The sequence below is a fragment of the Boleophthalmus pectinirostris genome, unplaced genomic scaffold, assembly GCF_026225935.1.
Source record: "Boleophthalmus pectinirostris isolate CB_2022bp ecotype Guang Dong unplaced genomic scaffold, ASM2622593v1 HiC_scaffold_7, whole genome shotgun sequence".
Taxonomy (NCBI): Eukaryota; Metazoa; Chordata; class Actinopteri; order Gobiiformes; family Gobiidae; genus Boleophthalmus; species Boleophthalmus pectinirostris.
The window spans coordinates 20,111,949-20,138,585 of NW_026571473.1; the positions used below are offsets into that span (position 1 = coordinate 20,111,949).

Here is a 26,637-nt window from a genome sequence, read left to right on the forward strand (position 1 = left end):
ACTGGAGCTGATGTGAGTATATATAGGCTTTCTCTGAAGAACACAGAGAAAAAAATAAAAGTATCTCTATTTACTCTTGAGTTCTGTTTTGACTTGCAGTGTAGAGGTCCGTTTCCTGAGCTGTCCTCATTTGGTTTTTTTTTTTACTGAATTACCCGGATGTGCAACCTAAACCCACTTAAGCATGTCACTTAGTGTTTGTTGAAGTAAGCAGAGACAGGCCCTCATCAGGTTTCAATGAGCAAGACTGTGGCTAAGTGGCCACTTGTCATGTTTATTTATTTCATTTTTGCCCCAATCCCTCATGATGTCTGTGTTGGCTGTCCAAGCTGTTTAGAAAGCAAAAGATGCACTTAGAGGAGACAAAGGGTAATAATGTCTGTTGTCAACAGATTCTCATCCCAGGGCGTAGGGCAGCCATGTTTGATTACTGGACCATCTCACTTACTTGTGAGATGGTCTCGGCTTACTTTATAAGCTGGTGCTAACCATCATGCATGAATATTGGACAGTTAAGTCAATATCAATATAGTCTCCAATTGCAGCTTGCAGACAGGCTGGGGGTGGGTGCTACTTAATGGGAACTGGACTACAGGTAGAAATGGCCCTACACATTCTGTCATTGTTTTAAAATAAATGTTCTGATTTTTTACTGAAGAATTGCTATTCAACAAGTGGGACTTCCAAGTGAGGCCCATTTGCCTGAAAACACCACTGGGTTGTTTACACCTGATTTGATTATAGTCACAGAATATAGTCGTGATGTAAGGTAGATATTAATTCTGCAGACTTATTTGTTAGGTTTCTGAAGCCTGAAGTTTTGGTAATATTTAGAAGAATGGAGTGCCTATACTTAAATGACAGCCTTTGGTTCCATTGATGTTTAAATTTGCATGTATCGTGCAATCCCAGAGTGTCCTCACAGAACACTATAGAATGCCTTGAGCTATATTACGACTTGGGAACGCGAGCGAGCTGGTAATGTACAACACCAGCTGTCATGTGTTGCACAGACTTAAGAATTTTTCTACATCAACTTATATTTAGATTTAGCACGACTTGAGCACATTATGCTTCGAGAGAGGTTAAACACACAAAACATTTTGTTTAGTTGAATACATTCAAATAAATTGCATTTGCTTATAGACACAAAGTCTTTTAATCTTTTTTGACTCACACAGGATGAAATATTGTGGGTGTATGCGAATTAACAGTAACGGAGTACAAACAGGAGAATATTGAAATTGCCCCCACGGGCTATTCTGGGGCCGTGTGGTGGCAACGACACACTTCCTGCTGCTGCTATATTTTATATGTATGAAAATCTCTCACGGATCCATCATATACATTATAGATGAGGGCTCCCGTTCGGTGCCCCAGTCACTGAAGCAGAATTTTCCATGATACGCACACCCACCCACTGCCACCATCTCCTCCTCCTTCCCTCTCCCTCCATATGCCCTCCCATTGGAGCACTGTTTCATCCCTCACCGGCTGCCTTTCATCCTACTCCAGCTCTTTCGTCTCCTATCATTTCATCCTTCCATAAGTCAAAGCTTACATCTCTACTTTCAGCCATCAGTCCATCCTTTCTTCACTTACCCGCCCCACCCCCATCGCATGGAGCAGGGACCAAGTGACCAGAGAGGGCCGCGAGCCTGCCGGGCCTTCCCCACAGTGCCACCATACGTTGATTTGTCTCCTCCGGTTCCATATTGATTTTGTTTTAAACAAGGAGGAAAATACAAGAAGAATGAGGTGCCGGAGGTGACATGGAATAAAAGAAGTAAGAGGGGTGAAAAGGAGGGAATGAGAAAGAAGGAAAAGTGCTTCTATGCATCAAATCTATGAGGTGGTTCCGGGTGGGTTCAGGGTATTATCAGGAGGTTACTCTGTAAAGGATGAACTCAAAGAAGAATAGGCCAAGGGAGAAGAAGATGAGGAAATGTGTTATTTAAAATCTCCTTTATATTCTCAGCCTTAAATGAGTTCAGGGTTGGCTGTGTGGCAAATGCCTTTCAGTCGACATCATGGTACAGTCGCTGCCTTAAAATGATTCTCTGCTTAGTTCAATTTAAGTTGTGTGCGGAATAATCGATCCCCCCATTAATTCTACTTAGCTGGGTTTCACAGTACAAGCCCGGGCTTGACTGGTCCACCAAGGCCAGCGCTGCTGAGTGGTGACCTTTACACGGCTCCGAATGCCATTGATTTTCAGCAGGACTTATTTCATGAACTGGGCTTTGGGACAGGGCAACCATATGAAGATGGACTATGAGGCCAAATCACTTCCTACTGTGCTCGCCATTTTCTTCTGCTCCACTCTCTGGATATTGGAATACTGTATATAACCTATTGGCGGGCTCTGCAGGTGGTAAAGTCTGAGAGCAAAATAACACATCCCCTGTGTGACCCTCCCCCTCCGCTAAGAGCCCCCCTCATCTCCACCAAGGCCTCGTACTTTAGGCGTTGTGTATGCATGTTCCTGTCTGAGCTCTCATGGACGGAGTCTGCATTGTTAAGTGCTTTACGATGGCTTTCTCTGTGACATAGCCCCTTGGTAATTCCACTGAGGAAATAATGCAAAGCACAGAGTGTGAACAAGCCATTAGAGCTCCCAGGACTGCCCTCAGAGCCAGAGAATTGAAGAAAACAATTCTGACCTCATGCAACTATCGCCTTAACATCTATAGCACCGTCGCATGCACAAGGGGAAAGAATGGGGCCATGCTAATGCCCATTTCAGCAGAATTTAAGCTCCTATGCAACACAGCGGAAAAACAAATTCATATAACAATGTTCTGATGAGGGTTGCCAAAAAGAATTAATGAATAAATAGCAAAAGCTGAAAGTAGGAAGGAAGGCACAAGCAAGTTCATTCAGAGTGCAGCGTTCCCTGCGTCTCAGTCGGCCCTTCCCTCCTCTTAGCATAGATTAGCTGTATATCACTGACTGTTGACTGTGGAAACCTATTTAACTTTAATACCCTCTCATGAATACATGCATGCTTACAAATGCCCCACAACGATAGCTACTGGGGCAGAAAGGGCTTTGGGTCATCATGATGGTGGGTTTAAGCTGAGCAGCATTTTTCCACGAAATTGAAGCAGACATGGCCTGTTGCTTTTGTTAAGTCAATAAAATAGACCCGTAGGACCAGAACTAGAGCCAATTGTAAAGGCAGTTAACTTAAAGAGAAGACGGTAATGTCGACAGCATGACGTGCAACCAGTTAATAAGCAGAAAGTGTCATAAATGAGAAGATTACACATGAGAAGCAAAGTAATGTCCTTTACAGATGGAGGATGTGTGTATATATGTGTGTGTATTTATATATATATATATATATATATATATATATATATATATATATATATATATATATATATATATATATATATATATATATATATATATATATATATATATATATATATATATATATATATATATATATATATATATATATATATATATTCAGGGTGTATAGGGAGGGCATTGCCATGCTGTTGCATCGTTGTCAAAATGACATACACAGAATACAGGAAAGTTTGTCTTAGACCCAGTTGGACTGAATATGACGAGACATGGTGCAATCCTTAAACGATGCAGCTTTTGTATACAGCTTCTTCCATTACAAATGAAACAGTGCATACAGTTATTTTTACTGAACACGTACTATTCACTGAAGTGTACATTGTTATTTTGAATCAACCAAAATATTTTTTTCTAGTGAGCCACTCCAAACCCTCGCAGTGAAATAAGCCACCCAGGGCTAGGGTTAGGAGTTGGCACAGACACATCCAATGTGTTTTCCGCTCCAGTACTTCTTGTTCTCACTTCGTCAGAATGTGTTTGCTGCAGATTAGGAGAAATGGCGAGAGGTCAGGCAAATGTGCTGCTTGTTCGGCCCCCAGGTTCTACGTAGTTCAAGGTTGAAGCAGACTCACTGAGAGGAGCTTTGGGTTTATTTAGCAAATTTCACTGTGTTGCAGCATCAGGCTCTGGGGGGGAGGAGACAAGAGACAGCTCTGGAAGACGGGACTGTCCCTATTGTTTGATGCTGAATGCGCTTATAGACAAGCAGGGATTTTCTGTAAGTGTCAGGATGAAACATAAGCAGGCTTTACAGCCAAGGGCCGCAGTGGCAGAGAGTGATGGACCCTGCACAAGTTGCAGGTGACAGATTATGTGTGTGCTCAGTGTGTGGAGGAGCCGTGGTGTATTGATATGCTGGGAATGAAGCTCGGAGCAGATGGACAGGGCAGGCTGGCCTTGTGTCCATCCCAAAGATTTGGCCCTGTCTCACTGTCCCCCTTTGATGGACGCACAAACATAGTGGTGTTCGAGGACACCAACTCTAGGATGCTCCTATACAGTAGCATGGCAAATGGCTGATCATCCTGTCATCAATCTCCAGCGTGGGACACTGGTGTAGCTGTGGCAGATGTGTCTGCTTAATGAGACCAAATGGAGAAGTCCTCCAGTGGCAAATCACATTAGACAGCAACATTCAGAGAAAAGGCCTGGTTCTCTGAAAATAAATGTAACAAAATGTTGGGCTCACATGTCTAACCTGGCCCCTGCCTTGTTTCTTACAGAATATGCTGTGTTTGTCCCTGTCACCGTGACACCCCCACATCTATGCCCTATCCAACATGGCTGCAGAGCTGTCGCTCCACTGCCATCCATCTCTATTGTCCTCTGGCTTCTTCGTCTGCTCCTTCACTTCCCAAACAGTGCTGGCACAGAGAGTGGGGGGTAGAAAAGTGCAAGTGCTGGTGAATTGCTAATAGGCAATCATAGTGTTGAGGACAACGATGCCTACCGGAGGTCTTGGGACCATTAAAGAAACGTCAACTCGGCATAGGTATGCCAAGAATTATGAGTCAGTGGGCAGGCAACACTTCTTGGCTGCTATTGGTCAAGGCAGCAGGCCGTAATCTGTCACAATCCTGGAGTTGCTGTGACAGCAGTGGGAGCATTCGAGGCTCAACACATGGGGTAACGAAACATGCAGCTAGCAGGCATGTGTGAGATGTGTGTAAGCTGCTGAGCCTTTTGGCCAAAATGTTATGACCAATACAGAAAATGCAGAAAAAACTGTTATCTAATATCTTGGATTTTTCTGGAGCCTTTGTCAGAGTGGCCACAATAGCATGGTAATATAGTTAAAATGTGACTGAAATACATTCTCTGCATTTGATCCATCCTTCAACCAGTGCTACCCATCTCCAGAATTTGAGCTTTGCTTGGTCAAGGCCACCTAGATGGAGGATTTTACTTATTGTGAATGCAAATTATGCACTGAAAGGTCTGGATGGCCTGGGAGTCGAACCTGCTATCTTGTTGCTGTGAGTGCAAACCACAATCTTTTAACGGCTGCTGCCAGATATAAAACATGTTTCAGCGCATAAGAGGGTCTTTCAGCAATAAAGTCTGTGTCAGTAGCTCTGTCATGGCACTTCCACAGTGCATGCTGGGAAAGGCCAGTGGTGGTCTTCTGAAGCCAGCAGGTTGGTCTGTCATCGTGATGTTATCTGTGGAGGGACAGTTCCTTCAGCGTAAAGTACATCAAACGCCATGTGCAAAAGGACAGAGGAGTTAGTGTGTGTGAAGGGCTGAGGCCACCACAGACTTAAGCCTCCAGTGTGCTGTGCAGATAAGATTCATTAGATAGTTGGGCAAATGCACCAGAGAGGCACACACAGGGAGAGGAGAAGGGAGCTGCAGTCTGCTGCTGCTCCAGCATTTGTTGACACGTATTTACAATGAGTCTCCCACTGCTTCACGCATTACAGTAACAGGCCATGTCAATAGCTCTCTGGGCTTGAAAGGCAGCTGGCCAAAGATGGCTGGCAGTGATGGCCTTTTTCTGATAAGCAAAGTATGCCTCTGAAGACACAGAGAGAAGAGACGGAAGACTTTGTTACCTTGTTGAAGTACAGTATAAACAGAATGTTTCTCTCCATTCAGAATAATGTTCATGTCTACTAGTTTCTCTTACTCCAGTTCTAAAAAAGAATAATTTGCTGCAATTAAAGCTCAACAGTGATAAAAAATACTAAAATAAATCTTTAAGAAACAACTTTAAAAACTTCACATTTGTGTTTAGAGACTTAAGTTGAAGTGAGGTGCAGGTGCTTCTTTGAATTAATTTGATTAAAATAACCAAGATATAAACCAAGCAGGGCTCACTGACAATGACAATCTATCTGCTGAGTCATGCAGTACCACAAATGAGTTGGTTTTGATGTGTGACATTCACCTTCATAAAATCTTGATGAGAGCTGAGGTCTGTTGGAATAATGTGGGCTGTAGCAGTCAGCCAGACGACTGGGCACTTGGGCTGCTAAAGCTACCACAGGCGGCGAGATGGAGCTCTGAAGCTGGACTTGTTGGAAGCAGTTAGTGGAAAGGAGAGGAAAACGGAGAAGTTGGACAGCACCAGGCAGCAGAAGGGCTAATGGTGTTAATCAGAGATGTGGTGGTACTAGAGGAAATGCTGCAACAGATTGTGCTCATGAATGCTAAATGTTTTACAAGAAGCATTTATTGAAACAGATGGGAATCAAGCCATGCTATTCTGCACTATTTGTATTATAGTCCTAAGCCTGGATAAATCAAGAGGGTTTGTTCTCTGCAGTTACTTTAGCATACATCTCATAATGAAAATTGTGGTTTTGTTCTGGTACTCTGGACAAACTCAAATCAGTCAATAAGTACACTTTGTACTTCTAATTATAATACAGCCCCAAAAGTCAGTTTGCTCTCTGTGTTAGTACTAAGAATGAACACATCAAGAGCTGCTTCAATAAGAGTATATTTGTCTTAAAGAATACCAAGTAAACAAGTAAAAGGTTGATATCTCTTTAGGGAAATGTTGAAAGTAAACAAGATGGATATCAGTGGCTTTGTTTATTGGAACTTTGCAAAGGCAGAGAGAGTAAATAATGCAAATAATAAAAATGCACTATTCTTCCAGGAGCTGATATTTAGGTTGTTTTTAAATCCAAATGGTCTGTGCACATGAACAAATGTAGCTGAGGTCTGCAGGTAACTGTCAGTGCAAGTCAGCGTCTCAAGCTCTAAATCCTGTTGGTTCTGATAGGAATCCCTGGGCTCATAGTCACTTCCATCTCCTGACTGATGCTTCTTATCAGGTCCACCACAGTGCTGCCGCCAGCACATTTCTACATATGGCTATCCAAAGGCTGTGGCGCACACCTCTCCCACATGCATCCCAACTTGTGTGGATGGCCACTGAGTTCACTTCAACAAATTCTAGACTGAATTAACTGATTATAAACTAATTTATTCTTTGTGCTGAAATGCAGTCAAAAAAGAAACAAAACCTCTCTTCACATATAATTGAGGGGAATTACCTAGAAACTATAGTCAACTAGTGCAGTCTTGGTGCACTTACAAAAAACACAACATGATGTGTTTATAATTTATTTAGCCTTTGCTCGTATTTATATAGCAACAGTTTGGTTGGTACAATATTTTCAGGTGTGACAAGATGTGCTCTAGTTGCTTGCAGTGCTGTTAAACCTGATGTCCTTCTCTAACAATGTTATGAAATGTTTTATTGTTAATAGACTATTATGGCAATTGCAGTGAAGGACTTCATAATTGTAAATTATTACAGTATTGCTATCTGGCTCCCTCTGTCTCTCTCCTACTGGACCGTGGCGCTCTGCTTCCTGCTGCAAACTGTACAGTACAGATTTATTAGCTGAAGCTAGGGCTCCCGGACAGTCACCGCTCAGCACTCCCTCAGATCAATAATTGGAAATATTAATTATATCAGCAGAGGCAGAGCAGTCAAAGGGGGGCTGTTTATACTCCTGTTATAGAGCAGAGCAGCAGTGGGCTCTGATGGCCCACTAATACTTATTAATGATCCCAGCACAAACATTACTCTATATTAAACCTGAGTGAGAGCCACAAGACATTGCACATATGCTATGGCTATTAGACATATTTTATTGCTCAAACTGTTGCATAATTGTTATGGGGATTTTCTGAATTGCTATAGGCTGGCTTCAGCAAAAACATGACATAATATTCAGCAGCACCTTTTTATTAAAACCATTTCAATCAACGAGCAGTCTTTAATTTCATAAATCTGACTGCATGAGTCTCTTCCATGCCATTTCATAGTATAATTGACATTTCAGAGAATAATTATGTATACATTTAAAAAGTTTATGTACAGCAAAGTGTTTCTGTGAAAAATAAAAAATATTCCAAATCAAGGATGGACATAAATGATTTGATATTTGACAAGTTGAAAAGTAAAGGTTATTTGTTGTTCCCTATACATTGAGTGAAAGGTCTGATTGATAATGAGCTTTTCCCAGGAGTGTTGCTGCCAGCAGTAACTGGAGTCTCCCCCACCCTGCTGAGTCCCACTGAACCCCACTAGTCCTGAACTCATTACTGCAGTAGATAGTGCCAGCAGCACACTCCGAGTCCTCGCACTACTAACAGGCCAAGCCCTGACCACACTTCTTCCACTTGCTCCCAGTAATTTGATATCAAACAGTGCTATGTGTGTTGTGGGGGTAGCCCCAGGACTGTGGTCCTCTATATCCACTAGTCATTTCAATGAACAGAATAATCCATACCCTTGGAGATACACAGAAACAACCCAAGACAGATGGCAACATCACAACAACGGGCATTACAAAATCTTGCCTGTCTTTGAAATAGATATAATGTATGATTGTAGTATCAATTCAGGCTGGGCAGTATGGTAAAAAAAAAATAAACCATGGTTTCATTCATTTTCTCTTGAATTCAGCTCAATGTTCAAACAGACTCTTTCCCACTCAAACCTCCTACTGGTCAGCTTTGTCAAGGCTCTGGGTGGTGAGCAACAGTGGGATTTAAGCAGATTACTTTAGTTATCTCTTCAAATCAATATAAAGTGACCAAGTTCACATGACTAGTAATCTATATAATATCTATATCTATATCTATACCTATATATATATATATATATATATATATATATATGTATGTATGTATCTATCTATCTATATGTATGTATGTATGTATGTATGTGTTGTGTGTGTGTGTGTGTGTGTGTGTGTGTGTGTGTATATTATATATATATATATATATATATATATATATATATATATATATATATATATATATATATTTTTGCCTATTCCTAGTATCAATTTGTCAAAAACAAAAGAAGAAGCCCCCTACTTAAAAATAATGAGGCCATACTGTGGAGGTCTTTGAGTTATATACAATAGTAAAACATATGACTCATAGTGTTGAGGAATTTGTTTGTCTGTTTCCTCTTGATGCTCTTCGCTGCCCTTTCTATTAATACCAACTTGGGACCAGCACAAAGCACTCTCCAACATGTGCCCCGCTGTGGCTGGAAGCGTTTTGATTGACATTGTTTATTTACTGCGGTATTGCTGGGTTCCTTCCACTGAAATGAAGAAAGTACTACAAGTAATGCCACTCAACAGAAAACAAATCTTATCTGAGAGTGGCAGCCAGCTCTTTTGGTTTGCTTTACTGTACCTCTGTCTTATAAGGCTGCCCATCTTATCACAGTCTTTCCTTCTGGATGTCTGTCCGACCAGAGTCCAATTACCTAACCATTATTTTAACTTAAGGAAGGAAGCGTAGAAGAAAAAAAAAAAAAAGATTGCAGTTGTGAGAAGAGAAGCTATGTCTCAGTCAGGTGGCTGTTGGTGTGATCCTCTGAGCTGTGAGTTAATGAATGGTCTCCTTGACAACGGCCGCACAAACAAATTTGTCTTGAAGTCAAAATGTGTGTGTGCCTAAGCGCTCGTATGGCACTATTTCCTAATGTGTGTTCAAGAAGGGAAATGGTCTAAACTGAGAGCCGTCAGCGGTGACTGTTCACGGACCATAATGCATTGCTCTTGGGCAAATAAATACACCATTAAGCTGGCATGTTGGAGGCTGAACAGTAACTAGCTTTAGAGAGTCGCCTCCCACACACTGGCGCCCTGCAGTGACGGCTGAGATCATAGCGGTATGGAGAAGAAGAAGAAGCATCAGCCGTTGGATTTAGCCCTCTCAGTCATGCATTTGAACAGAAATCAACTGGCAGGATGGCGGCGTCTCTCTTGTCCGTTTGCCATGTCAAAAGCAAACTCCCAAATCACTGTTCTTTCCTCTGACAGGGCTCAACCTTCTTTGTGAGTTTGTCTAGCGGATGTTTTCTTCATCTCGTGGAGGTGTTTCCGACTCGGAGAACACATGAGCGCGTCTGTCGCAGTTGATTCTGTAATCTATCCGTACATGCCGGGGAGCAGTGAGCCCTGTGGCTTGGCATTAGCATACTCTGGTTCTGCTTTGCTAGTGTGGAACAAAAGTAGTTGTAGACGGGCAGGATGATCATAGAGAACCATGAAAAACAAAAGCTCAACCTTCACAAATACAACATCCTCCTTCTCTCTTACAAAGACTTTCAGTATAGTTATTATTTACGACGCCTAAATTTATGGAATCATCGTCGTGTGGGAAGGTTACTGAGTTCCTCAAGGTGAAAGTGGATACGTTTAGCACTTAATGAATCAGGCACCAGCGTCTCTCCCATATATCAGCATGTTATTAAGACATTTTAAAATCCCATTATGGTGTTTCTCCTTGAACATGTCATGCTTTTATAGGACTGCCCCATCTTTAAATCTGACCTTTGCAAAAACCTGCCCCAAGATCGAACTGAAAACCATACAGGAAAGAAAGCAAGTAAATATGCATACAATATATCTAATGAAGAGCAGCATCAATGCGCTGTTTTTAGTAATTGAGTGGGTGTCTGGCAATTACATTCTGTTTTAAGAGATACGCTTTGACGATATAGCCACAAATAGTATACTAAAAATGGCTGGGAGGGTGCATTGCTCTGGCTGTATTTATATACATGTGGTTTATTTTTGTACTGACATTTTGCCCTGACTAAATTAGATAGCCAGTTTGATAAGAAATAAAATAAAATGGATAATTACTGAACTTTCACCAAATCCTAGCTTCATCTTTAAAGTTTCTTCCATCAAGCATAACTGGATGTATTTCAGGAAGACTTGCATGGCATGAACAACAGTAATGAAAAAGCAGGAGGTAAAATTGGAGGAAGGAGGAGAGCGTGACACAAAGACTGCGATGACAGAGGCATCTAATCCAGGCAATGCCATTCTTATCAGGGTCCAGTGGATTAGAGTGAGCCTCCTAACCAGAGAATCCTTCCCAGCCAGACACTCTGCTCTGCCCAAGGGCCCGGATCAATAGGCCCACATTGATCTCTCCCCTCCCGTGGCTGGATTCACTTTTATTAGGACTGCCTTGGCCACTTGCTCACGCGCACGCACACACACACACACACACACACACACACACACACACACACACACACACACACACACACACACACACACACACACACACACACACACACTCATAATGTAGCAGGGCAACCTTTCCATGTGCTTGCCCTAACAAATAACAAACAAACAGCTTATTTCACGTGGGACAGAGGTGAGTGGACCACAGTAGCCAAAATGGACACAAGCAAGGGTATCATTATTATTATTACTTCAAAATTATTAGAGATGGACCAATCTGGCATTTTAGTCCACAAAGCAGTCCAGAAGATTTCTTTTATTAAAATCCAAAAATCAATACCAAACAGAAACCTAATATCGTAACTATGAAACAGCACAGTATATCGCCAGCATGTCATAGACTTAAAATTGAAGAGTAGAGACAGCCACAAAGTAAACTAATAAAAAGTAAAATGTTCTGAAATTCTGTACATAACTACATACTATACTTTACAAGCAAAGATTTATGAACTTTATGCACTTTCTTCTTTCAAAAAGCCTTAAAGTAAGATGTTAACCCTGCTCTGATGTGGGAATATGAAGTTGTTGTTTGAAAAATTGGCTGTATGTCAAGTGAACTTTGCTCCAGGTTTTGTTTTTTCTGTGCTTCCTTTGATCAACATTGCAGGGTAGCTATTAGTATGAGAAGAAGGGTCTCGACACCTGGGGTTAGTGGCACCATACAGCTTCAGCAGCACTAACACTCTTTTGCTCTTTTCTCTTCCAGATGACTCGGCCCATCCAGGTGAAACCCGCCGACAGCGAGAGCCGTGGAGGTAGTTGTCTTCTTTTCTCTTTTTGCTCATGTCTAAGTCTCATATCCAAGACAAATATTTATTCTTCACAAATAGTTTTCAAATGTCACATACAATTGTTAAAAATACTATTGTTTTGAATGCCACTTTGCTTGTGTGGCATGATAGCTAAAATTGTACTCAGAACACGCTGTACATTCACCATTTCCTTTGGGCTCTCATCTTGTTGTGCCCTTGTACTGCCTGTAATTGATTACGTCTGAACAAGCGTCTGGGTTATTGAAAGCTGTGGCTCGGTGATGGGCTGTCCTGCATGCAGCCTATTTCTCTTTTTTCTGTTCTCTATGCCAAGTACATTATCGTGGAGCTGTAAACAAGATAGTGATTAGGCTTGATACCAGGGCCGGAGCCTTACAAACGCCCTTTTACTGCCCACACTGCTCTCTGTGCGTACATTAAAACATGAGAGTAAATGGTATAGAGGGGAGAAAAAATGGGAGCAGCAGCTCATTTGGCTTGCCAAACAATCAATAGGTTTTCAGGGATCTTGCCAACATCCTCATTACTTGGCCTTAATTCTGTCGTCTTTGATCTCTGCTGTTTTTGGAGTCTTTCATTTACTGGCGGCCTATCTGCATATATGTAAATGGGATCAGGAAGCATCCTTCAAAACCACTGCCAGAGACAATGTTGTTTTTTTAGAGTGCATCTCATGTGTCAGTCTGTAACACAGCCAAGGCCTTTTTAGTATTAAAAACATTATATCTACTATTTTCACAGTCTTCCAGTCCTAATGAAGGAAAAAAGAACAGAGAAAATGTGAGCAGGTTGCCAGCCACGTACAGCTGTTGTGCCAAACTTCTGAGGCTCTAGCTCAAAACGCCGTCTGCTCTCACTGAATTAGATGGCTGACCAATTGGCCGGCTGACAAATGCACACCGAACCTCAGGAAAAGAAACCCTTTTTTCTTTTTTTTTTTCCATTGGCTTTCTTTGGGAGCATTGGAGAGCAAGAGGTGGCCAGACTAGCAAAGGGGTCTTGTGCTGTCAAGATTGATGTCCCCCATAGCTCCATTGATTTTGCCATTGTGGTGCTGTGTGTCCACATTAACAATGACACTCAGCTGTCTCTTACTTGGTGGTGAGTGGCCAGTTTTAGAGCTCCCAGGATGCTTTGGTCACTATGAGGTCCTCTTATTGAGCAGCTGAGGGGACCCTACTGAGGAACAGATGACTGATAGAAGCGACCTGAGTGTTGCCCATCATTTTAAATGAACAGGTCAGAGTGGTGCCCCTGAGGCACCAGCCAACACAATTACTTTAGCACACTTTAATACCAAGAAGAGAGAATTTATTTTTAACAGCAACCTCTTAATGTGTATTTGTTTTTTTTATCACACATTCTTATATTTTTATTATAGATTTTTTTTTTATGACATTACTCTTCATTTATTGCTTTTAAATACTCTGGTGTTTCTACATGTTTAGAGAAAGATGTGCTCAAAAGAATAATATTGTCATGACAGCTATCCCTGGTTTCCATGAATGAAATGGATATTAATTATCATCAGGGCTCTTCCATAGGGACAAAGCAGGTCTGCTCTGTTCTGAGGGGCCGATCGTTCGGGGCCACATATTCCACAGTGTGCACAAATGACACACAGTCACACTAATTAGTGCCTTAATCTCATTATGAGGGGACAGCAGAGACCACCTGCGCCAGGTTCATGTCCACCAGGGACAGACCTGTTGCACTGTCTGGACCTTTGCTCCAGAGTCTCAGCTGTAATGAAAGCACACAGGCCTATAGACCAGGACAAGCCTCTGTAATCCACAGCCTCCTGAGCCCATACTGTACAGAGCACCACACCTCTCGGAGACAAATGAACGAGAATATTGTGTGAGTGAATCCATCCAAACACTCCATCAGCCCCTGCTGCTGCCTAACAAAGACACACTGTGAAATGAATATTAATGGCCAATCACCTGCCTAATCTAGCAGAACAGCAGCCGCTACACATTGAGCCACCAGCACCAGGAGCGTCTCCGTCAGCAGTGACGCAGGCCTCCTAAGAAGCTCCAGTTTGGAGACTTTAAAAAGGTGCAGGCAGAAGCCAGCAGGGACCTGTCTCTGCTTTTCTCTTCACTATCTCTGATGTGAAATAGATTGATTTTCTATCGTTCACCACTCTGATGACTGGCACTGCTGCTGATATTTCATTTTGGAGGGAGCTCCTCAGAGGTTTTGATGTCCTTACACAGGATAAATCAGCTTTAACCACTCCTTAAGCAGCCCTATCCCCCATAGCTTTGAAAAATTACCAGCTCCTCAATGTTTTCTTTCATTATGAAAGCAATGTCACAGGCGGCGTTCTGTTTTTCTGTTTAAATGTAGCACATTTTGTTCCTTCATGCTCTGTCTTAGCTTAACCCATTGTCGAGGTGTTGCTGAGAGGAGAGCAGGCTTGCTGTCAGCTGGGCTCTGCTGGTGATGCAGCCTGGCACAGCGAGAGCTCCAGCCCACTGAGGAGGCTGGGATTAGAAACAGGCTCTGGCATTATGGAGGCAGGCCTGCCGCCCACACGTCCACCCACACAGAGGACAAACAGCCAAACATACATTCTGCACTCTGCCTGTGTCTCATGTGAGCGTGAGGGAGCGCCCGGTGGGACGGGCATGTTCGTGATAATAAGAACACGTGTGAGCACACTCTACATGTTTTTATACAGTTCTCCAGGAGCTGGCCTTCACAATGGGCCAAGCAGCAGTGCTGCACTGTGTTTGTGTGTTTACTGCAACTGAAGGACAACCAAAAGGTTTGCTCCAGTTCACTGAGATGTGACGGAACAAAGAGAGAGAGGCTGGACAAAGCGAGAGGCAGCAAGTTAAATGGTGAGATAGGTGAAAAAATAAAAAGGGAAGTTGGTGAATCTAGATTGAGAGAGCAGCAGCACACTCGGCCGATGTTGTTTTGATGATGAATTTATTTGGCGTAAAAGACAACAGAGTGGTGCATGTTTTAAACATTAGTGCTCTTCTCTTTCTCTTACAAGAGAGACAAGCTGCCTATGTCAGAGCAGCGCCATAATGAAGCAAGCAGGAAGGCCTGTAAGCTCCACTGATCCCCTTCAGAGAGGAGAGGGGGCATAGTTAGAGCCAGGAAGGACGGCTGCAGAGAGGAGAGAGGTGAAAGCAGCAAATTTGTTCTGAGAAAGTGTAAGTGGGAGAGAGAGAGCCAGTGCAAAACAAACTGGGAAAACATGGATGAACCAACTCAAGGGAGGGGGCAGCGGGGGCATGGCAAAAAGCTGAACAGTGTATCTTCTCTTTAGAGAGAAGAAAACTATAGATTACTGTCGCAATGTGCTTGGCTGAGCACAAATGGAGAGATCTTGAAATAGTAAGGGAGCATGTTCACAGGTTGCAGAGGGATCAGGGAGAGCTAATCCAACAGTAAGACTAGCTGCAGGTCCCACATTCAGAGACCAAATCCCCTCTGGTGCACTTACACAAACAATACTCGTACACAGTAGCGTAGAGTGCAGTCTGCTAACTCCCACTACCTGGGCTGGGATGTGGAGGTCACTGTGCCCGTAAGCCCTAAACTTACCCTCACATCAGCACACCACAGTTGATTTTGAAACCCAGCGGATTGTGAAAGACAGACAGGTACACAGTGAGACAATCAGCAGGAGAGGGGAGAAATGATGAAATGGTTTCTATAGGGATGAGATGAGCTCCTGAGGGTCCTATTGTTGCTGAGGCTGAAGGAGTTATGCAGACTCAGTGGAAGAACTATCACAACAGTTGACTAATACAGTGGGTAGTCTAGGAGCCGATCAATTAGCCTTATCTGACAAACTACTACTGATAATACTGATGCCTGAGCTGCTGATTCTGCAGTGAACGAGTGGAGTGATGATGCATGAGTTTAGCTGGAGTTTAAAGATGTTGTAATTCTGCAAACACAGTGTTCAAGCAATGGAAAAATCCTCACTGAACATTTATTGTACACTACTTTGTGTCTTACCTCTAGACTTTTCTAAAATAATAACACATATTTATTGCTTAGCAAATATGACTATCGAAGGGTTCTTCAGCAAATGACCTGCCTCGCATGCAAACATAGGCACAATCATTTGGCATAGTCTTACTTTGGAAATGCTTTGTAAATTGGAATATTGGACTACATTTTATTGAGACCATAGCTGGATTATTTAAGTAAGTATTCACTGTTTTTTTGTTCAGTTTGTTCTTTCAACATTTAAGTATTCACAACAAAATGTGTCCAATCTACACCAGAATGTATAATTTAATTAATCTATCAACAGATAAAGACATTTTAACTTCAAAGGCAATTTACTCCAAATGTTTTTTCTCACATAAGCAGTTAAAGATCACCCTTTAAAGTGGGGCCATAACACTACTTTTTTTTTTTTTTTTTAAATATACTCAAATGTGATTGTTAGGTTACAACCAGTGTGCATCTTGCTAAAGAAACTACTGCACATCTCATCAGGTTTATGAAGTTGTAGTGTATAGTTTTGTATCCAGTTCTTGGATATTTATGGAAATCTGCCATCAAGTAGGCTTGTGAGCAGAGCCCTGTACTGGCTCGTACCCAGGGGCCAGGAGAGATCTCAAGATTTCTTGAGACATGTTTTTGATGAGAGAACAACTCTATAACATGGTAAAAAGCTCCAAAAGTCTTTCTGCATAATACGTAAAACTTCCCAATCATGTACTAAACAATATTTTGACAGATTTTACAGAAGAATTTGAAGAGGGGTTTATTAAATTAGAGTATTTACTGTATACAGACACACATAAACTCTTCTTACTTCCCTAACAATAAGGAGGAAAAAAAAACTGCCATAACCTTCTTTCCGCTTCATCCCCTGTTCGTCGTGAGGGTCTGGTATCGTGGGCGGATCAGCAAAGGTTACTGTTGAACACCGAAAGGAAAGGTCAGAAATCATGTTTAGTTTTTCCTGGGGCCGCGGAGGTAATTCCAGCCAGCAGATTGTGTTGAGTTGAGCAGGCATCCGCGGCCGGCCAATGGTGGAGGAGGTGGTGGGGCAGCTCATCCAGAAGGAAGCCAGGCGGGGATGGGGACAAGGTTATCCAGTCAGCCTCAGCCTCTCAGCCCCTCCGCTGTCACCCTTAATAACAGCTTCTCCCTTATCACTGCAACAATCACCTTGAGAAGCAAACTTGTCTTCGTCCAGAGAGACACAGAGACAGGGAAAAGACGGCCCCCGTGTATGCGCCTGGTCGGGCCGCTCTCATTACGGATCTTCAACCTCTTCTGGGACGGACTGACTGAGGATCAATTTAGAGCTCCATTCGTCGCACTTAATCATTTATTGGAGTTTGCTTTGTGCTTCTGGTGTTGTGGTTCTTTAGCTTTTTATATGGTGGTTGCATCAAATCCTAGAAATGTTCAAGTTGTGGTTAATAATAGTGAAGAGAAAGAGCACTTCTTGTACTTAAAGATCCACTTTATTCCTCTTATTCCTAGATTCTCTTTATTTTCTCCGTCGTGGTTGAACACACCCTTCTCCCACAATAACATCAGAGCAATTTTCTAACAGCAGTTGACTGATCATTGTCCAGGCTGCACCTCATCTATGACCTATGGTTTAGTACATAGGCACCTGCAAAAAATATTTTCTGATCCTTGTTATATTATTTATTATTATTACTATTATTATATATTTTTTTCACATAAAAAATGTACCAGGAGCAGTGTTTTATTTCATTCTCACATGTTTAATACATTACTACACAAATCCTGCATAATTAGACTGAGAAAACAATCTGTTCCAACTTGTGATGCCATGTGGTAACACAGGAAGTGATCCACTGTGTTTTAAAATTATGTGCACTTTCATTAGAATTATTGGTTTGTCAAGGCCTGATCCCATCAGAATTTAGAAGCTCAGCAAGACCGGGCCTGGTTAGTACTTGGATGAGAGACCAATGAGGTCCCACAGTGGGGTGGCAGTCGCAAAAACTGTCATTGTGTCCTTAGGCAAGGCACTTCACCTATATTGCCTAGTATGAAAGGGGCACCGATTGGCAGGCTTGCTTCTGTCAGTCTGCCCCAGGGCAGCTGTGGCTACAGTAGTAGCGTACCACCACTGGATATGGAGTGATTAAATAACAAACTGTAAAGCGTTTTTGAGTGTCCAGAAAAGCGCTATATAAAACTGATGCATTATTAGAATTATTTGGATAGTGTACAACTCCAGGTATGTTTGTGATGAAGTAACAACATTCTAACAGGACTTAAAGCCCACAATATCCATTTTTTGCATAATATAGGACCATAATATTTTCTGGCTTGATTTATAGCAGTTATATTGTATATTTTTTTGTAACCATGCCAATTTTAATCTATTCATTACCCCTTTGTCTGCACCAAGATATAAAAGCCATTACTTCAAAGTCCAATAGAGCAGCCTTTACAAATCATAATAATAAATGCTCTTAAATGATTAAGTGTGTTTTATACCCAAGGAAAATACATACTTTCCGATCAATACCTATAATATTCTCCAATCTATAAAATATATGACCCTTGATCATTTTTCTGCTTGATACCAGAGGTGAAAGGCGATAATAGCCGTGACCAGGCCATAATGGTATGTGGGTGTGTAAACGCCTGTGTCTCTGTGGACCGGGCGCTCTGTGATTGCAGTAGAGCTGGAGGAGGCCAGCGGAGCGTTCTGATTGGTCGATGTGGTCTGTGCAGAGCCTCTGCCAAATCACCGCAATCACCCGTTTGCTCCTTCTCGCTACTTAATGACACCACTTCATAAGGAGGCAGGCTCATCAGGCAGCCCGCACAGCACAGAGGTCAGGACTGCAGAGCGCACTCCAGGTCTTCTGACAGATGGGGGAGATTAGATAGTGAAGAATAAATATTACACAGAAAAAGTATATATTATGCTTTATGCCGGCTTTTTGAAAATGCTTCAAATACATGCCTCTCACAGTGATTTCAGGATTCTTAAAGGTGCACTCTGTAACTTTTCTGGTGGAGGGCCCATTAGCTGCTTGTGTCCATAGATTATATTGCGTTGGCTGTAATGTTACGGCGAGAACTTGTTGATCTCCACGGAGACAAGCAGGTGGGGAGACAATCTAGATTACCATAAGAATACAGTACATGTTTTGAAGGTATTTTCTTTTCTTTTTTTTTAACCAGTAAAAACATATATAATTAGGGGGTGGAAGTTAGGTAGATTTAACATTACCAAGAAAAGTGGTGTAGCTATATACAAAAGAAAATAACTGAAAGAACAGAAAGAAAAAGAGGAATGCTGGATACAATGAAAAGAAATAGCTTTAAATGGTGACAAAGTTCTGGACAAAGAAAGGAGCTATTACCGCCCCAGGATGCAGGCAAGCACAAAACACTTTTGATCAGAGTAGAGGCAAGGGAACTCAAAATATAACTTCTATTTTAACATGGTGCAGGACTCACTTAAACTGTAAAACTGAATCTTTGGCTCAGATGTGTACGGAAAGGTGTAAATAAGCACTAGTACAATTTACATGTATTTTCCTGCAATTTGTGGATGTAACTACAGGCCTCACTACAGTAGCCAAGCCAGTATTGCTATTTCTCCAATCTCTTTATCTCATTATTAACTCCATTAACCTCTTGTATCACCGTATCTCTCCCTCACTGTCAGTCTTTGCTGTTCACTCAGATTTTGCAGCGAAGTTGACTTGAATAATACCATGTAAACTGTCATTATTTAAAGGTGCACTGCGCAACTTTTCTGGTGGAGGATCTGCTGCATACTTGTCTCTATGAAGATGTTTTTGCTTTGTCTGGAATGTTCCATGGTCTGACATTAAACATATACATCTAGCATTTATTAATTACAGGTGTTTCTGTTTCTCAAAAATACAGTATTTCTCTCTGTGAATAGGGGGTCGACTTTCCATAGAACTGTATTGTAATGTAGTGTAGTGCTGTAACCTGCTTGTCTCCCTCATGATATACACTGTAGAAGATTCTAGACAAAGCAATAACATTTCCATGGAGACAAGTAGGTAGCAGACCCTTCACCAGAAAAGTTGCATAGTGCATCTTTAACTAAATTTCAAGCATAAACGACCTGGTGCTCCATGTTTTTCCTTCACTAATGGCTACGGCACAGATGGCTATGAAACCCTGTAAAAAGGTCGAGCCGTCCAAAAAGCAACTTTTGTTACTGACTTTTGTTTGTTAGCTGTGGTTTCACTTGTGTATACCTCTACTACAGAGACAGCAATTGAGAGCAGGAATGGCAGGGCATAGCATGGCATGACATAGCTGTGATGCTCCATTAGGGAATGCCAGGGTTGCTTGAGTGGGCAGTGTAAAGGGGGCTTTTAAATGAGGCCCAGCCACGTCTCCCCTGCCTTTTCCGTGTCACCTGCTCAAACGACAAATAGGTCCATGGTCGTGCACGCACCGTGACACACAGTCCCATGATTACCCAGCAGCCCCCTCTCTCCATTCAGCCTCCCTCACCCATCTGCCAGTCAGACGAGTGCAGAGGTAATGGAGAGAGAAGCACAGTCATTCTCAGGTTGTAAAACCGCAGCAGTCACCAGTGATTAGGCTAGCCTTTGCTACGCCGCATGAAGACGGATCTAGCTTTTAACATTATTATTCATGTGTGTATTCCTGAATGAGTCCCATTATATAAAGCTGCACTTGTACTTAGCATTGATGTGGAGGGCTTCTGTGCCACTGCTGCTCTTCATCTTCTTTTCTCCCAATTTTTCTGACATTTTTGAGACATTGCATTCAGATTGCATAATGTTCTGTTTGCCTGTGTTTCTAATCCATTTTTGCTGAACTTTGTACTATTCGAATGATAGCTTTATCAGTTACATTGATATAGTCAAGTATGACAATGGGACTAAGTATGAGGATCCCCATGTTAGATAATACAAAGGAGACCTGTGCTCCTCTGGGGAATAGACAGAATGAGTCTTCAAATGACTGGTGCACCTTCAGCGGAGAGAACTCTGACCTGACACTTGAACCAATTTTGACTTCAAAGCGCACTTTGATAGTCGAGGCGAGTTATTGAGGAGGATCTGAGCTGGGGAGCTGTCTTTGCATTGACTGATTGGCTGCTGTGGCTAATAGCTGAGGTGCAGCACAGTCTATAGAAAGACGAAGTGCTGAATACAACCTCCACACATTGTTCCCTTTGTTACATGACGCACACTCACAGCATCACCCCCACAGCAATAAACTTGTCACAAAAGCCACAAGATAGCACATCATTGCCTGAAATATAAATAAGCCCATTCGTTACCTATTGATTTTCCTACCATTAGGGAAGAGAATGGCGCGGCTGTTGTTGATGTGGAAGATATTGTTGGTCAATATTGTTTTGCTCTTAAAAGCCACAGGAGAAACTCAAGAAAATCGACAGGGGACCAAAGTAAAAACCAAAGCCACTCCACAAGTTTAATATTAAAGAAATCTCCAGACTTGTTCTGGGACATCTGCCTGGCATTAATGTTATCAGGGAGCAAGGGAGCAGAGCCACCGCAACACTACGCTTTAGGGGAAGGTATACAGTCTCAGCAGCTGCCCAACTGTGCTGCCATAAGCCTAATATGGCCAACTGGAACCAAGCTGGTTTCTTAATGTCAAAATCAAACCATACTGTTGAAAAGTGTGAAAAATAAGCCGTGCTATATAGGACTTTAGTTGAGTGCAACAGTGGTCTGAATTTCAACTGTTCCTGGGTCAAGGAGGGACTGAGGTTGAAGAGAGACACTGAAGTCCCCCTCATGTTGTGATGGTCCCTCCTGGACACTTGTCATCTCTTGTCCTAGTATGCCCCTGGTTCTCCAGTTATGTCTCCTTTCTGGTGTTATTTTAGGATTCTGTACGGTGCAGCCTTGGGTTTCTGAGACTTCTGTATTTTGTATTTGTTACACTTACACTGACAATGTGTCAAGAAGAATATAATTGGGCGAATTATGTTTTGGAAACAATTAGAGTAGAACAGTGAAGAATTAGAAAATTTAAACAATGTTTTAGGAGGTTTGTGTTATATGTAATTGGTTTATATTATTTTAGGATTGGTGCCTGGTTTAAATGGTGTAGTTGATGCTTGTAAAAACGATGGCATCTACACAAGTTTTCTTTTTATTAATGGCCTTTCTTTTTTATTGCTCACTATGAGAGCAAATTAGCTATTTCCTTTCTTATCACATCCACCCATAAACAGCACATCAAAGCTGCTCTGGACTACAGAGCCCTGCGTCTCAGTTTGAAACGAATGTGACCTACAGCTGCACAAGTAACATCCCGCTCCGGCTCATGGGAAACAAAGGCTACTGTCAAAACGCCGCTATCTCTGCTACACGTGTGTGTGAAAGGCTTTCTTCTCCCGCGTGTGTGCATGTCAGCCTGTCTCTGCCTTCACCACTGTGACATTAATGAAAGGTGAAAAAGGGAATAATCAAAGATCACAATATTTTAGCCTTGATACAGATGCATGTTGGAGGCCGCTGGCATGAGAGATCTTCTCTAGCGTCTGATCTGACATTAGGATTCAACGCTACATTTCCTCATTCGTCTCGCTCCCCTTGGCTCCCTTGACGCCCCATGCTCCCTCCATGCTCCCTCCACACTGCAGACGCCTGGGTCTGCTCAGGCCTGCTCTCTGACTGCAGCTAAAGGGTAAATGTAGCTCTGGGGAAGTGTACTACCTCCACCACAAGGTCTGTAGGTCCAACCTCATGCTGAGGCATTCTGCTCTTTGCTTTTTGTTCTTCTAACTGGAAAGATTTTTGTTTAAATCAACTCAAGTGACCCTAAATTATCAGACTGGTTACTTCGATAACGTAATATAACCTAAAATAAACCATACTGAAGTGCATGGTAAATCAATATTTAAAAATAAATAAATAAACTGGCCAAACATTTGTTCAAATGCTCAGCTTTACATTTTTATTATATTGGAGCAGTGGTGGAATGTCACAGTAACAGTAAAAGTAAAGTAAAGTACTGTACTTAAGTAAAAAAATAAAATAAATAAAACTTTACTTCTCTACATTTGAGAGCAGGTGCTTTCTACTCCACCACACTTTTGAGCAGGACTGAAAGATAAAAGTATTTTTAGACCTGCTGAGGCCCAAGGGCTTAATTTTTAACACGTTTGTAGTTTGAGCAAACAAAAAAATTAATAAATAAATTAAAACAGCTAGAAAAAAAATTCTGTTGTTTCTGTTGAACAAAATCCTTTATCAAAATCACTACATTTGACACTGTATTAGATGACAAAAATGGCATGAAATAGTAAATACAAAAAGGAGTTCCATGTCATTTTATTCTCTGTACCAGTGCAGGCTGTGTCTGAAGAGCTTTTAGTGCAAAACCAATGGCAAATGAATATGTAAAGTACAGCAAAGTTGGAGACTGTGGTGACCCAGAAAACCAAAAGTATTAGAACATTTGAGTGAAGAAAAGTTCCACCATCATATTTCAACAAGGGAAACTGAGATAACATTGCAAGCACATCACGAACATTAACTGTAAAGATCTTGTCTCAGTGCAACAATTTAAATAAAAACATGGAAATTAGAAAATATATGGACAGTCACAATCAATGTATATAATTTCTCTTGTGTTAATTATGTAGCAGATAAGAGAGCAAAACAGGTTTAATTGAATCCTTTTTACATTACAAATCTAGTTAGTCAACGTGATGATTGATTCGTTTTGGCCAGAGTCGTATCAGCCAGCTCCAGTGGTACCCTCTGCACGCATCAAATATTATCTAAGAAAGATCTGTATATTATAATTGAGTTGCCGGACTTGGATAATTACATTGATTTGTCACTATGTAAATATGTTAACTTCATTATACGGTAGGCTGCAAAGTTGTCTTGTTCAACCTGAGCTTGAGTGAAAACTTTGTGTTTGTCTGGACTTGTTAAACTGGGGGCGATGAGGAGGGGATGTGGGAAGCAGGTGTCTGACAGTGCTGTGTGCCTTAGTGTGTGTACTAGTATGCGTGTGTGTGTTGTAATATAATATGTGTTGGCTAGTCCTATTTGTGTGCTAGTCCTGTGTGTGTGTGTTGTGTGTGTGTGCTGATCGTGTGTATATGTGTTGGTGTGCTAGCCTTTTGTGTCTGTGTTAGTTTTGTGTGTGTGTGCGAGCCCTGTATCTGTTGTCTGTGTGTGTTGTGTGTGTGTGTGTGTGGATGTGAGGCTGAATGGCACCTTTCAGAGTTTGTGAGTGGGACAGAGAGGGACAGAGCTTGTTTGGAGGCAGACAGGAGGGTCCCAGCTGGTTCAGGGAGAAGAGCTCTTAGAGTAGCCAAGACAGCCCTGCAGCCTGCCAACCGGCCTGACACGCAGATTCAAACACACAGCTACACATCCACACTCAACTCAATGCAATTAAAAAGATGGATTCTGCTGCCACTGTGGCCTTGATGTTTCTTGGGCCAGATGCAGTTTGTGCATTAACATAGAGAGCTGGGGTCTGTAACGCGGGGACAGTGCTGGGTGCACCCACTGAGCTCACACAGATTCAATCATTTCAGCTGACCCACCAACAGGATCTGGTGAAAATAGCCACCTACCAACAAAATGGTCCAATATCCTTGAATGCAACGTGCTAGGGAAAAAAAAAAAATCTTTATTTGTTGGCAGCCAGGTGCTGGCCCTGCAAATTATACATGACCACAGGTCCTATTGATTCTCTCTTGTTTTTCTCTGTCTGATAACACATTGTTAAAGGGAAGTTGGTTCCGCACACTCTCACAAATTGTTTTGTAAACACAGAGGAAAAAGAACAGTCCAGAAGCTGTCACATGAAACTGCATTTTCTCATCTAACAAAATTTTCTCAGCCACCAGCCTTATTCTTCTCTTATTCAATTTAGTGCAGTCCTAATATATAGTTTGAGCCAGCCTTCGTCGAGAGTGGGCTTTCAATTTGAGCACATTTCTCTTAATTTCCTGTCAGTGTGTTTGTGCATAAAGAACAGCAACTTTCTTTGAGTATTTTTCTTGCTTAAAAAAAAAAAAAAAATTAGATAAAAGAAACTAATATATTTTGGTCATGACCTTCTCAAATTAAGGCATTTTAAACAATGTAACACCAAAATATTGCATTTGACCCTGTGTAGTTTCTATGCGTGTGAGATAAAAGTGTTTTTCAGTTCACAGAAGCAGCCATAAGCCATGCAAAACTATGCAAACAATGTTGTATCAAAGGAAGTCAGCGCTGGACAAATTTATACCCGAACATAAGATTTTTCAGGGGTGGACGGATTATGAAAAGCTCTGAGTAGGGATAAATTAATCCTACATTCATTTAAACAAAGATAAGAAACATATTGATGTTTAAACCACACAGTCACTGCATAAAAAGCTTAATTAAATGTGCTTTTTGTTGATTGTTTAGCCCAACAGAATTACTCCCAATTAGCTTTGTTTACCATGAGCCCACCTCAATACATATCCGCAGTGACGTTGATTGCTGCTTCAACAGTTTGGCACTAAACAATGGAGGTTGGAACAAAAGATATTTAAAATGCATTTCTCCTGGGTTGCCATGGCTCTATTTATTCTGACCTCTATCCCAGTGCACGGTCCAGTGACTCTCTAGTGAAATCTGAAGTGTATCTCTAAATGGTGTGCAAGCTCTGCAAGACTCGCACAAATTAGCCACGTTAAAGTATATGTATGCCACGGACAGGAGAGGGGAGGCTCACTGGAGGCACTGTGCTGCTTATCTGAACAGTGGGAACGTGGACTGAATGATTAGGCAAGAGCGTCCAGCCCCCTCCAGCACGGCCAGCTCACTCCTCTTTTCATATGGCACTTTCTCTCTTTGCAAATAGTCAAAAGGGTAAGCCTGTCCAGGGGCTGTGTGAGTGTGGAGACACTCAGAGACAGGGGCTTAAAGCTGGACTATTGCATTTGACTAATTCCAGTCTAGGTTCTAATGAAATAGGTTACATCTGGCTTTGCACGTAGCAGCCTGCCACATCAAAATAGACATATATGTAACTTCAAACTGATATCTTATGAAACATTATACACCGTTACAACAGTACCCATATGATTTCAGCAATCTTTCTTTTTGTGTAACCATCTCATACCTGATTTCTGTCATGTAATATTTGTTTATCCTTAGTGCAAATATATTGTAAAAGTAGCTCTTAGTGCTGTCCACAACAAAAGTGTTTTATCCTCTGCAAACCTGGAATTGTTCTGTTAGCATGCTAGTTGTTGTCGCCATTACCAAAGTCTTCTCTGGCCTCTGAAATTTGTAAAATGCACTTACACAGTCCTTACAGTGAATAAATTGTTGCTAGGAATGCATTAGGAAAGCAGGGAATTTAAGTATAAACCGCTGCAAATAATTTAAAATGAGCTAGATGTTTTTCACATTTTAAGACATTTTAAAAATCAGGTACAGCGCCTTTAAATAAGTAAATTGCTT

The 26,637-nt window shown here is 41.8% G+C and overlaps 1 protein-coding gene across 37 annotated transcripts in view; it reads left to right on the forward strand.

Moving 5' to 3' along the window:
* The window catches only part of celf5a (cugbp, Elav-like family member 5a), a 192,045-nt gene that overhangs the window by 79,788 nt on the left and 85,620 nt on the right, over positions 1-26,637 (forward strand). For 19 of the 37 annotated variants that reach the window (XM_055164624.1, XM_055164608.1, XM_055164625.1 and 16 more), the window contains exon 3: positions 12,115-12,163. In XM_055164624.1, the coding sequence (XP_055020599.1) occupies positions 12,115-12,163 (49 nt within the window). Of the gene's footprint in view, positions 1-12,114; positions 12,200-26,637 lie in introns of all 37 variants that reach the window. The other 18 variants (XM_055164599.1, XM_055164598.1, XM_055164618.1 and 15 more) reach the window with 2 other exon arrangements.